We start from the raw sequence: 14,175 nt of genomic DNA on the forward strand, positions 1-14,175 counted from the left end.
TGCAAAGTGACGCAGAGTGTCTCAGAGAAGTGGTATTTAGATATCATTCAAGCAGATGGGCCTCAAGTCAGTGTAAGTGAACGTGTTGGTGACATGACCATGAGGAAAGCAGCAGTCCAGCCACACACAACACCATGAACGGAAGCTGGCAATCATGATGACTAAGAGCGGTGTGAGCACAGGGCACGCGTCCTGCTCATCCTAAAGGGAAGGGAAGGCAAAGAAAACTGCAGGCTTCGTAACCAGAGACACGGACTACGGGAAGCTGGAACTACAAACAGGGACATGATATAGTTCCTAGATCTTCATGGCCACGTTCAGTGGGTACCTACTGAAAACTTACTAAATGAAAATTATGTTTCCAGACCAACTTCAGGGTAAGTTTACAGGACTTCTGGTTTATGGTTGTTTTGTATCAGCACTTCTTTAAAATGTGGATACCTTACATTAACAGTAATTTTCATTCAATAGAAACGACCACCTGTAATCTATCATTGATTTTAAACTACATTTGAGCAATTCTTCTGTTTTCTCCTTCCATTTCAGAGGCAGCAAATATTAGCCAAACTGAGCTAGACTATCATGGAATCAGATCCATCTCAGCACACGAACTCAGCTAAAATCAGCGTTTTTTCTCCTGACCTTTCTTCCTATGGTCAGGAGAAAGAGGTTACCTCCTGTTGGTAAATGAGGCCATTCTTCAATCCGGAGTTTGTGCTGAGCTCATGGCATACGAGAACAGCTTGTTAGAAACAGGTAGGAGTGCTAGGAGTGAATTTTAGCTGGACTCTTCTCTGGTTGCAGGTGTGAATAAGAGACAGAAACCAATTACTGGAAACATCACGGAAAGGAAAATACACCTGGGTGTGCAACACTTGCTGAGTCCTACAGCAGAAATCAAGACGACCAGGTTCATGCATGGTTCACCCCCTGTGGTTTCAGAAAAACCACTGCTCCAAGGATGGAGTTTCTAGAAACAGACAACCTGGGCATAAGGAAAAAATAAAGAAAACAGCCAGTGGTTGTCGTCCTGGAAAACAGTCTCTTTTGCCTTCCTCCTACCATCATGGCAGTGTTAGACCCGGGATGAAAGGCAGTGCTGAATTTGTGATAATTGGGAAGCCTGGAGCTGCACTGTCCCTGTGCCACCATGTCAGCCTGGGGTCAGGCTGGGCACAGGGCCTTGGGTCCAGTGAGGGCATGTGAAGGGACACCACGGCCAGACACATGACTGGCTCCAGCCTCTAACCTTGGCCTTTGGCATTTTTCAGCGTCACTGAATGCTCAGGAGTACTTGATCAGTGCGTTGTGCTGTCACTTCTCTGCTCCTACCACATGGTTTTTGTCCCCCTGGTTTTGCAGTGGCTCGAACTGGTGTCAAGAAGATCGCTGTCAAATGCCGCCTTCCATATGACCTGCATTTTCAAGAAATCTTTTGCTGTTTTCCAGCTTGGCTGTTCTGCATTTCATGAGCAAAGCAAAACAGCTAGACTACATCTTTGAGCCTGGCCAGTTACTCTTTTAATAAGACTTTTAGAAATACACTACACCCAGACACCCAGGCCAGTCAAGGGGTCTGCAACCACCCTTCCTTCATGGGTCTGTGTGCCATTTCTTCCTACTGTCAGGTACAAATCTCTGTGGTGACTCCACATCCCCAGGTAGACTCCAGATAAATCTTTTACCAAGTAGAGTATAATAGACTTGCTAATCTGGCTTGGTATAGTTACATTATTGACTAAAAATGCATGCGTTATTGCATTTATTGACTAGAGATCATTGTTTTAGTACATTAAGGAACCACTGCTCGTAAGGAGTTTTCTATTAATTTACCTACATTGAGCTTTCCATGATTGCCCCGTTGTACTGTAATGTTCAGCTATTTCATCATGCGCATCCTGTTTGCAGGTGCCTTAGCACTCACATCAACAAGGAAAAAAATCTGCTTTGTGTGAATGCAGGCAGACAGCCCAGGGGGTCTAGCAAATTCAAGATTAATCTATAGTTTTACTAAAGCACTGTATATACGACACTATGCACGTCCTGATGGATGGATGCAGGTAACAAAGATGCCCTTGTAGCTACACAAAGTTCAAGCCTTCTTCATGACTGGAAGAACTGCGTTGTATAGTCCTCTTTCTCAGGATCTCCAGTGGAGGAAGAAGATGTTTAAATAACAATTTGTTTTGTCTTGCCTTTCCCTCACAGAACTCAAGATGGGGGAGATGATATGAGGACCAGAGGGGGAAGGAATTCAGTAGAATATAGGAAAATTTGTAGTGGCTTTATCAATTGAAAAATCATGCCTAGGAAGACATGCAACTCCATTTGGCTAACAAACACAAGACTGAGAACAGACCAGTTAAGATCAGAGTGGCTGACTTTCCAGAGAGCAGAACTGGACGTGGACAGGTGAGAGGACAGCATGAATGTCACTGCTGGTTTTGAACTCTGCCAAAAAACAACTCCAACACTAACCAATTGAAAGTGCCTTTCTCCGGGGAGGAGGCCCTGCTTGCAACAAGCTTCTGCCTCCAAGGACAAAACAATCTCACCCGGCAAATGGAAACACTGCAGATGATACAATAAATTTTTCAGCTAGACTATTAACCAAATCTTTGCCTCCTGGAAATTTGCTGAAATACTCTCTGTGCACCTGACGATCATCCAATATTTAAGCCAGTACTTTCAAGGATAAACTCCAAGGGAGGTCACAGTACCATCAAAACACATAGCAGGAGGCTAACTCGAAGATTCAGGCTATTTACCCAGGTACAGGGGAGTTTCTTGCAGGGAAAACTGCTTATCATGAAACCTAGATCATGCCCCCTTCCTCTTTGTTACCCATTCTGAGATGGGATTTACCATGCTAATTCTGAACTTACACTATAAGTCTCATGTATGAGTCTCTAGGCTCTTTCTGACGGAGAGTAAAAATAGCCAGCAAGAAAAAAGAAATAGCAAGAAAGGAAAAGATACAAGTTGGAACAATTAATGGAGAAAACCATAGATACATGTACTGTTTAACTGTAATTTATAGGCTTTCTGACGGAGACAGACTGGTGATTTTGAGAAGTAGAATGGATTCCAAAAAAGAGCATGCAAAAATCCAATTTCACAAACATGCTTCATCACTCACTGCCCTGCCACTCCTGAGCTTACCATCCTGCACTTGCTTTGGGGGGAAGATAGCTGATGGGGTTTACCTGAGAGCATTCAAAGCATGCAAACTCTGGGCATTAGTAATTCAAGAAGGTGCTTGTTTGCTGCTGAGGAACAGTGTCTGGGGCAGGGGAAGAGACTCTCTTCCAGTGTAGGCATGAAAGTATCTCTACATAAGGAAAATTATACATATATATGTGTATATATATGTATCTGTATCTGTGTACCATTATGGTTATCAGATGGGTGCATTAAGGGACGCACACTGGGAGTTCTTTGAAGCTGCCTAACAACTGCCGACTTGATGAAAAAGAGGAAATCACCACACGTACAAAACCCTCTGCTCTATTTATCTGTTCCCCCCTGGATCTAGACACAGAACCATTCCCAAGCGTACCGTCAACACTAAGGGGAACACATATCCCTACGTCTGGTGGGATAGGCTGAGATTAGTCCTTCTCTAACTGCGTAGTAGAGGTGCTAGATAGGCAATTCATGGCTTCCAAATGCCGTAGACCAGGCAAGGTCAATTTGCCAGTGTTCACAGAGCCAAAGAAATGGTGATCAAGTGGAGGTGGGAACCTGGGATTTCTGATGCTACTAACTTGATATTGCTGCATAGTGTAATTTAATTTGCAAGGGTTCCCCTGGACAATAAGGAGGGATGGAGCAATAGGGAGGAAGGGGTCTTTTTTTTTCATTTTCCATCATTTATGAAACTCCAGTTCCTGACCTCCTTCATTACTGAAGAGTCACTGGCTTGCTAGCCCAGACCAGATTCCCCATCCTCATCTCTGATTCATGCGTTCTGTATGATTGGCAGACAAGGAAGCCTCTAATATCAGAACGGGCAATGGGGAGGCTCTTTCACTTTTTTTTTCTTTTTTCTTTTCTTTCTCTCTCTTTTTTTTTTTTTTACTCATCTAGTACCTCTATTAAGCAGAGAAGTGATCAGAACGGGTGGTAGCAGGGTAGAGGGAGAATGAGCCGTGCAGCTTTTGATTAGTTCCGTGCGACGCATTTCCCGTGGTACCTAGAGTTTCCTGAGCAGCATCCGCATAGTGACTCTCTGCACGGTTTGCTTTTACTGGAAATGAGGGGAGAGTAAAAATTAGACCTAGAAGCAAATGCCAAACAGGAAACTTGATTACTGACTCTAGGTTTAAAAGACAGGTGTTTTGAGGGCCGGGTTCATGACAGGATTTTTCCATTTGAGTTTTAATTAAAAAAAAAAAAAAAGTTCACAGGGATTCCTGAAATTAGGCTGTCTGTGATCAAATGCCATTATCTGAATCACCCATTCTGCATTGAATTGGTGGCATCAGTTCATCTACAATTGCCGTGATCAAGTTCTGCAGGAAGATTTTTCTTTCCAATAGAAATAAAGTGCTTGCTTCTTCCCCTAAACAGATAAAAAAAGACCTTTTTTTTTTTTTTGCCTAAGTTATGGAGAGACAAAAATTTAACTTGTTTTCTCCAACAACATCCAAAAAATCTTTTTTTCCCTCATTTTTCAAAAAAAAAAAACCCCACCAAAAATCTAGTTAACTTATGAATAAATTGCACTTCCATACAGGTAATAGCATTAGATTAAGCCTGGCATTAAAAAAATGTATATATACATAAACGGAGTGTGGTGCAGTCCCTTACGGGAAGGAATTTGAATACGGACGTTCACATGTGTGTTTTTTGCAACACTTCTCAGACAGGCCGCTAACACTTGTGGGGAGTTACTGACTGTTAATGCACCACCACAGCTCCCATGAACCCGTCCCAAATCACTGCTCAGGCACTCCCCAACCAGTAGATCACCACTGAGACTAGGGTTCTCCATGCCATGGAGCAGCCCTCTACCTGCGGAATGGTAATGAGGTGGCCCACATCACCCGACCTGGAAAGGATCCACACAGCCATCAGCGGGCGTTACATGCTGAGCTCACGGATAGATTGAGAAGGCTGAAGGGTGTAAAAACCCAGTCGGATTTTAAATTTGAACTCGGCAATCTGCAGAGCCCATGGTTGCTCACAGAAGGAATTTGCAAGTATTTGCTGTGCTCTGCAGCATCCCATTCAAGTTTGACTGGCACCACCCTCTCTTTCCTTAGGACTCCTAAGGCACCTGCAAGGAGCCCCCACGTTTCCAGGGAGCCCCACGGACCAGCAGTGCTACTGGAGTGGCTCTAGAGCTGGGGTCTGAGCTTCACGGCATAGGAGCGGGATATTCAGCATGCAGAGCCTTGGGGACACATTGGTTACCCAGCTGCTCAGTCTCCTCTGCAGTCGCTACAGAAAGAAGCGGTCCCTTCTGCGCAAATAATCTGCTCCCCTAAAGGCAACTGATTATTTCCAGATTACTGTCAGTCCCAGCATGAGTCTTTGATACCAGTTTAATCAGCAGAAAGGCTGAACGCCAATCCAGGCTAACGTGACCCATTGGGCTCCTGTGGTTGACATCAGTTTCCGTGGGCAGCAGTGGTTGGAGTCCCACCTCTGACACCCTAGGCTGGAAGACCAGGGGCCCACTGAGTCGACCAGAGGCATCCTCCAGTGCATACAAAAGCTTTAATCACACCCCTGAACAGAAATATCAATCCAGTGTGTATCTCAGACAGACACATACGTACATTTTTATATACATATATACATATGTATATAAAACCAACACACACACACAGATACACGTACACATTACAAATTGGCCCAGTCCAGCATTCATTCAAGGTAATGGCCAGGGTTTCACTGAATTCACTAGGTCAGGGACAAATCAAACCCGAGGACAACCTTTTAAAGAGGTTCCCCTCATTACCTACAAGACTTTAACTCATGCTGGACAAAGTAATCTGATCTTTAGCTTCCCAGTTCCCTGGAATCCTTCTGTTTCTTTTTCTCTGATATTAATGTATTACTATGATCATTTGGGTCATTACTTTTCTCACTTTTGCCCAATCATGTTATGGAAAGTACCAGTGGACCAAATCTGGTTACAGATGCCTTCAGATCTTTATCAAATAGAGGAGTCTCCATAGTCTGGACTAACCATATGTTTGTCCTTTTGATGCTACAATGAGAAGACAAAATAAACAGAGACAAGACGCCACCGTAAATTTTCAGCTTGATTAGCGTATGAGTAGGCAAAGCCTATTAACCACTCTGAATCGCTAGCTTTCCATAGTGGCAGCGGTGAGAAAAGCCCCACCGCTCAGCAGCTGTCCTCTGCTGGCATTACGAGGCAGGCAGGACTCGTGGTCAGACCCCTGCTCAAGAGCAGTGTGGTCCCACAGACGTGAACGGGGATAACTGCTTCTGCAGCACGAGTGGGCCTTGGGAAGTGCAGCCAGCCACTTCTCCTGGCCAATGCAGATCATAGGGTGGACGCACAGACAGCATCCAAAGCCGTCGACAACAGAGGAAACCGTGAAAGCAGTTTTTAAAAAAGGAGAGAAAATAAAAAGGGGGAGGGTATGTAGCAAGTAGCAGAAGGCCAGCATCTTTTGTGTTCATCACAGCTCGACTCCATGTCATGGGGAACAAGCTCATGTCTCCCAGGAGCAGATCAGCACACGACTTCACGGTACTTGGGCATAGATGGATGTAGACAAACTTGTGGCGGAAAACAAAACAGAAATGAGAGAGAAAGGACATAACCCATTGCCCAGATAGGCTGTCCCATTTATCTCCAAGACCAAATCAAAAGCCACTGGAGTAAAATAGGTGAACTCCAGCCTACAGCATGCTAAAGCGCTCGCTCCGGGATGGGTAGCCGTGCCTGGGAGGCAGCGAGACCTCCCAGCATCACACCTCACTCCCTCAGCAGCAGCTCCCGTGGCAGGAGCCACCATCGCTGCAGGAACAATCAGACTCGGAGACAGCAGAGCCAGGACCAGAGCCTCGGAGGCTCCTCGTGGGCTCAGGGCTGTCGGGACGCACAGGACGTGCTCCGACTTTGCAAGACAAAGCTTGCTTTTCACGCTCACATGAGCCGTGCTGGTATCTCCACTCAACTTAAAACTAGCTGTTGATAGGTAATGTAGCAGCAGAGCCCTCTCTGCTTGCTCTAAGGACTCTGTGGTGTTATGCCAAGAGGTACAGAGGAAATCAGCCACTCCCCACACGTAACTACAGCAGATGGAAGAGCTAGGTGTGCCTGGATGCAGAGACTGTACGTTTCCTTACACCAGTGGAAACAAAGTGGTAGATCCTTCACTAGCTGCAGCAGCAGCAGTGTCCACTGTGAGGGTGAATTCACACTGAGGATTTTCCTCAGTGAAACAGTTGTTAGTGACAATCCATGGCTGGATGATTAATCATCGGATGGGTTGCTAATTGCAGCTCCACAAAAGGGATGTATTTTCTCATCTTATGGCAATCTAAATCAAACCAAAACTACAGCAAGATGACACACCGAGTATCACTGCAAGGCTGAGGAAAATCAAAGAAAGATGCTAGGATGTGACTGTAAAAGATCCAGAGACTTTTATTCAGAGAATATCAGATTTGGGGCCCCATGAACATAGAGTCGTCTGAGCAAAATGCCTTCCTGGGGGCTGAGGCATGAGCAGACAGACAAGAGCAGCGGGAGAAGGAAGAAATGATACGTCCCCAATAAAATACAGAAGGAAAGAGATTTGACCATTCTACGGCTGCTGTCCTGAACCATCTGGAAAGTACTTTAATGCTATATACATGCCAGCTGCAGATCCTCAGCGTAAGCACTCCTGGGTTCAGGTTTAGCATCTCGCAACAGAGGGCAACAAAACCTATTAGCACTGCACGAGGTGCACTATAGGACTAAGAAACCAGTATTTGGAAATGACTCTGAGCTGAATGTAGTAAGAAACACATAAGTAAGAAAAAAGTAAGAAATACAATGAAAAAGGGCAATGGAAGGGCATTTTTACTTCTTTTTGTGACATAAGATTAAGAAAAAAATATAGAAAATTAACAAGGAAAAATCTACAACCTATATGAAGAAATATGAAATTTTGCTTAGTATATTAAGTAGTGAAAACAAACCCTGCAAGACGGATTGAGATTCAAAGGGAAACATGCACAGAAGTAAAGACAGTGCCTGCAGCCACAGGGAAGCTGGCTGGTGTATCCCTACATGGGACCATCAGTCCTCAGATGTCTCAGTTGTGATTGGTTTGAAAAGAGATTTCTTCTCACTACAGTCACATGCCGCTGAGAAATGTGGATTTATCTTTTGATGCGCCCAAGGACAGGGGGTCAAGATTTCAGCATTGGTCTGCTCCAGCAGAGCACTTCTCAAGTAATGTTCCCTGTTTAAATCATGCTGGATGGAGGCTGCCTTCCCTCTCACTACACCGGCTGAGACCTCAAGTAGGAAAAAACCAAATTCTGGGTAGCTGAAACATGATCTTGGTGATTAGGTTTGTTTGGCAGGAAGTGGATGGAGTGCTAAGGAGATTCTGCTTGCAAAGAAATGCTCAAATGAAAGACAGAAAAAAACAGTAGGAAAAAAAGGAAGGTTGAATTTTTCCTCCCTTTAGCTGGCGCCGTATCTGCCCAGATATCTTTGGTTGGATTTTGTGCAGGAAAAAAATTAGTTTCTAGGCTCTTATAAGCAAAAAGACATAGCAGAAAGTTACATCTGTGAAATGCCAGCCTTTAGTTATACTTCTGAAACCTGGCAATACAAAACATAGTCAGTGTTTAACACATTTAGGCTGTAAGGTAAGTTTTGTGGTATGGGATGGAAGATCAAAAAGACAACCTCCACAGATTATCAGTCTTGTGTCTTGGTTCCCAAGAAAAAATGGAGAGCCAGTCCCAGAATTAGTTCTTAAAAGAACTGGGAAAATATAAGAAAAATCCCCAGAATTAAATTCATCCAATTGGATGAAAAGTGTACACCAAATACGAGCCTCACTGCTTTCCCTGGGACGTGCAGATAGATAAAACTCCACCAGGTCAGGATTACGACTGGCCAAGGAAGGCGCTCGCCACTTCTCAGAGCGTGCCTGGCCGAGTACGCTCTGCACCGTGGACGCGAGGCGTGAAAGAAAGACAAAGCAGCGACTGTGCTTTATCCGGGGGTTGTGAGGCAACAGGGAGAGGGATCAGGAAAGGGTGTCTCTACCATGCACCGTCGCGCCACGTCACGGACCCCTTCTGCATCCAACTGAGCAGCAGGGCCATGCCTGCACCGTGCAGTGCCCTGCAGCTTGATGAGCTCTGAAGAGCCGCTCAGGAGAACTTGCTAACTCAGTGACATGGGGACAGCTTTGGTCTCCCATGTCACCTCTGCCCGGCATGGCACTGAGTGGTGGAGATGTATGCAAAGCATCTGCTATCTAGTGGCATTCACTGAGCCTGCAGTATCTACAGGCTGATACGTGGTTACAACTCCAGCAACAAAAGAAATAAGCAGCATAAACCAACATCCTGCCATCACCCCGGGTATGTGTCTACCAGCTCTGCCCGTGCTGCCCACCTAAGCCTTGCCGTCACTCAACCCCCATAACGTCCTTATCCTCGGAGCGACAGCTCGAGGCAGGTCGGAAGGAAGACATGATTTAAGGCCCAGCATTACACGTAGATACGTTGGACTGCCACAGCACAGAACAAGCACGTAATACCTCGGATGCGTCCCTCAATGGTGCCACGACATGGTACACACACGCACACACGTACATAGAAATCTACACGTAATGCATGGGAATGGCATGTCGGCAGTGATACAGACCTTGGCGATGGTTCGGGCTGCTGCTCTTTCCTTTAAACAGAAGCAATAGTACATTAGCATGGTGTCAGGTGGCAAAAGATGTTGCTGCTTCACTGTTAAAACATAACGAGAGGACAATACCAAACAATACAACTAAGTGGAAGTTGTGGACAAAAGAGAGGGCAAGGAGCACCTTATTCCCGGAGTTTCTGGCCCGGACAGAAGATCATTGGAGACTCACACAACCTCAGAGAAGACACATACAACGTACAGGGTTGAAGAACTTATGCCAACCCATCTTTGTGCCTACGCAGGACTGAGACACTTCACGGTCGTGTGATTTGTGTGAGCACAGGAGGACTTCTGTGGGCTCAGCGAACGGCCCCCTTCTTTTGGAAATGCACTGCCTGGAGGTGTCCCTGCACAAAGCGAGGGATGCGAATGGCTCCCATGACCCTGGTGTGTTTGCTTTTCCTTTCTGGCCAGTGGGACTGAGCTGACAAGATCATTTGGCACCTGCCTTCTCTCCTCTGTGCTAACAAGTGGTGCTGGGGTTGAGGTGCTGGTGGGGAGGGACACAGACCTCAGTCCTCATGTCCTGACATCCTGGGACGGATGGCTCCATCCATATGGCTCCAACACCTTTGACAACTACTTTTGCTGGGATACATGGTGGGAGGAGGGAGCCACAATTGTTCTAGGCAGTTTCCTGTAAATCACTGAGATCTCAAATCACTTGATTGCCCTGAAAAATCACTGATGTTGAGGACACAGCCGAACACCTGCAAAAGGGCAGGTACAATGCTACAAGCCAAGCTAAGGCCACACTGAAAACAATCTCGTCGTCACTGACCAGGTAGTTGGTGGCATTTCCCTCCAGCAATGAGAAGAACCTGCCCTACCTTAAACTAGTTTGATTCATTGCTTCTGCACACTTGCAAAGTGCTTGTGATGTGGGGCTCCAAACCAGCTTGGTCTATGCAGCCCCAGAGGGAGCAGGTTTTGTTTCTCAGCAAACAGGAGTCTGTCTAACCCGAACATCAGACAATTTAAGGGACAAAACATCCCTTAACCGCGGGAAGAGCTAGATAGGGGCAGTTTGATTCTGTCTGACTGTGATGGGGTGCAAGCCCTGACCCTGCCTCTGCGTGGCAGTGAGCATTTAGACACTGAGACCTGCATGGTCCCCTGCCCTCTCCCCCTTCAGCTGAAAGCAGCAGCCTGGAGAGGCTAAAAAATGTCCCTGCACCCTCTGATCCTCGCTCAGACAAGCTAGAAACCCCAGTCCCAGCCACCAGCTTGAATACTCACGTTTTAAAGTATGTCTCCTTCTAAAGCCAGACTCATCATTAAGTATCAAGATCTTGACTACCTGGACAGTGACACAGCCCAGAGATGGCCCCACCACTGTCCTGCTGGCCCTGGCTGCCTGTCATGGAGTGAGCTTCTCCTCTGGCACTGCCTGGGCTCAACACGCTCTCAATTTATCCAACACCCACAAGGCATAGAGCAGCCTCGCTTACATAAAAAACAAGAAACAACCCCTCTCGAGTGCATGCCTAAGCTGCAGGATTCTGGGGCAACAACCTACACCTTGCCACGGCAACTTCAGCAGAACTGATGGAGGTGGATGCTTCTGACTGACGCTGCGGCGTCAGCAGAGAGCACAGGGCACGGCAATGCAGCAGTCCCAGCCTGGTGCCTATTTGGACGTGCTGCCATACATCTGGGTGGGGGCTAATAATTTGGCCTGATTCACAGTGCAGACACTGTCTCAAAGCAGCATGGTTCCCAAAGAGGAGGAGGCTCCCAGCTACCCCAAGCTTGTGCAGCCCAGCCTGCAACGTGTTCAAGGCTTTACCAAGATGTGCTGTGTTCACAAAGCCCCATTCCAGCTCAGTGGCATTTGCGATTTTTTTTTAACCTGGTTATGAAGCTCTGGGAATTCAGGACGTGACATGAGAGTTGGGGGCAAGAGGCCACAGGACTATCCCTGTCCTTTTTCTCACTGCTTCTACTTTGCCTGTCCTTGAGGGAAGCTGAGGGAAGGCAAGTGGACTGGAGGAAATACGGAACGAATTAACACGTCATGGATCAGAGTCTCTTCTGAGAGTGGTGAAGAGCAGAAATAAGTCAGAGGAGAATCAGGAATACTACCTCAGTCAGACCCTTTGAAAGTATGACTGCATTTTCAGCCAAGCACTATGACATTACCCCAGAGACAACTTAGGGAAAGGCTGAAGAAATGCATGTACAACATAGGAGAGGAATGGGGAAGAGATCACTGAATGACCCATGGGGAGCCAGCTGCCAAAACCTCTCACATCTTCAGGCTGTCCATACGAAAAAAGGCAGAGAGGGGAAAGAGAGAGAGAGAGAGAGAGAAAATAATAATAATAAAAGATTTCTGAGCTCTCATAACTCTGCTGCTAACCTGAAAGTCAGCCCCGATTTGCTCTTCAGGTTCCTCAGGAGTTCCAGCTGGTTCAGAGGTGGGATGAGTCTAGAGGGAGAGAATAAAGACAATTAATACTCTTAACACTCAAGCAGAGCTGACAGTAGAGCATCCTGTCTTGGAAACTTCGCCCACTGCCCCACTCTTTCAACCAGATTCAGCTTTGTGCCACTGTTTACAACTGGGAGACAACTCGGGAAGGAGGGTTTTGGGTGCTACTTCCACCATTGCCGTAAGGTAGAGCTACGGGGGAAGAGAGAGAGAGAGAAACAGTGAGAAAAAGAGAGAAACTTGTCTGCATCACTGTATATTTAACCTCCCTGAAGACAAGCATCTGCCAGGGTTTCGGCGCAGCACGGCAGTGTTTTGGCAGGAGAGCTGTTTTACCGCCTGCAGTTTAGCAGGTGGCATGGCTGCGTTTGGAGGTCAGTGATTCTGCTGTGCATTTAGGGCAGAGAAGGTCTGGTAAAGGCAAAGGGAAAAACTCGGCCTGTGCTGGGAGGAATGCTGCTGCCCTTGGAAAGGGGGGTGCGTGGGAGGGAGCAGCTTGCACTGTGGAAGAAACAGGGATTCAGAGGCTGGGAAAAATGGGAAACGAGAAACATTTTTCCCAGGAAAAACAGCAGTGTGGCCCAGCATCAAGTTCAGCTGATTGCTCGTGCTCTGTGTTGGATTAGGGGGTTCAGCCCCCAGAAGAGGCATCCTAAGGCATCATCGCCCTGGGGACTGAGGAGAAACTACAGGTTTCCTTTCCTTCCCAGGGCTGACAATGGGAATCCAAAAAACTGTTGCTGAACCTGCTTTTTGCTTAAATTGCGGGAAGAGCCACTGAATTAACTCCCTCATCTGCCTTCAGTTTCTTCTTTCAGAAGAGCAAGCATCAAAGTGCACGAAGCAGCCAGGGCACTACAGCACACCACGTTAGTGCCTCTGTTCAACCCCGAGCGGCTGGGGATTGCTCCATAAATATTTCACACTGATATTCACAGTCAGATTTTCAACCGAGCGAGAAGTGAACTGGAGATGTCAGGGGAAGGACACAGAAAGCTCCATGCAGCTGCTTAAGAGCGAGCTCTGGGACTCCGTATTCGGGGTCAAGGCTGACGGCGCTCATCCCCGTGGCTTCCTGCAACTTTCTTTCTGGGCCACCAGCATGTCCTTGTCAAATCGTAGAAGTGTGACATGCCATCTCTGTGCCCAGAGGGCGTGAAGCCAGCACAGCCATCCCCTCCGGTTGTGCTTGCAACCAACAAGCAGGTTGATTTAGTCTCTGCGGCAGGGATGAAGAGGAGGACAAGGAGGTTCAGAGAACTTCACTCTTCTCTTGGGATAGCACAGCCACTTGCTGCTTTTTCCTGTGGTTGGGCCAACGCTTCTGAGCTGAGTGGCCTATTCAGGAAGGAGTTCTCTGAACATGTGCATTCTTGGCCATTTAATAAATGGGCTTTAATAGCCAATTACTCACTGTAAAATCTCCCAGACCCCATGGCCCCCAAAGACTCTTGGCATCTTCAGGTGAAACAGCAAACTGTCTTAGACAGTGAAATAGTCAGGACTGGAAGGAAAGGGCTACAAGGGTTTGCACTCCCCTAACAGACTGGTCACAGCTGAGGTGCTGTGAAAAATGGGACCGCTGTTTATTATAAAAAAGATGGGCAAAAATAGTTATGCCTGGAGTTCTTCAGCCATAATGTAATCAATACTTCAGAGATCTCCTCTAACTGAACACAACTGAAAAAACTTATGCACAAAACCCAAACTCAAATCTCAGCTGTTCGAAAGGGCAGATTTCGTGTTCTCAAAATGGAGGCAGTTGGAAAATTTTCCAGTCTTAAGCAAGGAGAAAAGAATAAAAATAGGCCTGAAAATTTTG

The 14,175-nt window shown here is 46.6% G+C and overlaps 1 protein-coding gene across 1 annotated transcript in view; it reads right to left on the bottom strand.

Moving 5' to 3' along the window:
* Positions 1-14,175, bottom strand: part of KCNQ2 (potassium voltage-gated channel subfamily Q member 2) — a 50,532-nt gene that overhangs the window by 18,128 nt on the left and 18,229 nt on the right. The window contains exons 11-13 of the mRNA XM_085314272.1: positions 12,282-12,350; positions 9,869-9,898; positions 4,196-4,249 (exon numbers count right to left, since the gene is read on the bottom strand). Of these exons, the coding sequence (XP_085170398.1) occupies positions 4,196-4,249; positions 9,869-9,898; positions 12,282-12,350 (153 nt within the window). The remainder of the gene's footprint in view (positions 1-4,195; positions 4,250-9,868; positions 9,899-12,281; positions 12,351-14,175) is intronic.

The sequence above is a fragment of the Rhea americana genome, unplaced genomic scaffold (genome assembly GCF_003343005.1).
Source record: "Rhea americana isolate MKP2758 unplaced genomic scaffold, rheAme1 scaffold_4, whole genome shotgun sequence".
NCBI classification, from domain to species: Eukaryota; Metazoa; Chordata; class Aves; order Rheiformes; family Rheidae; genus Rhea; species Rhea americana.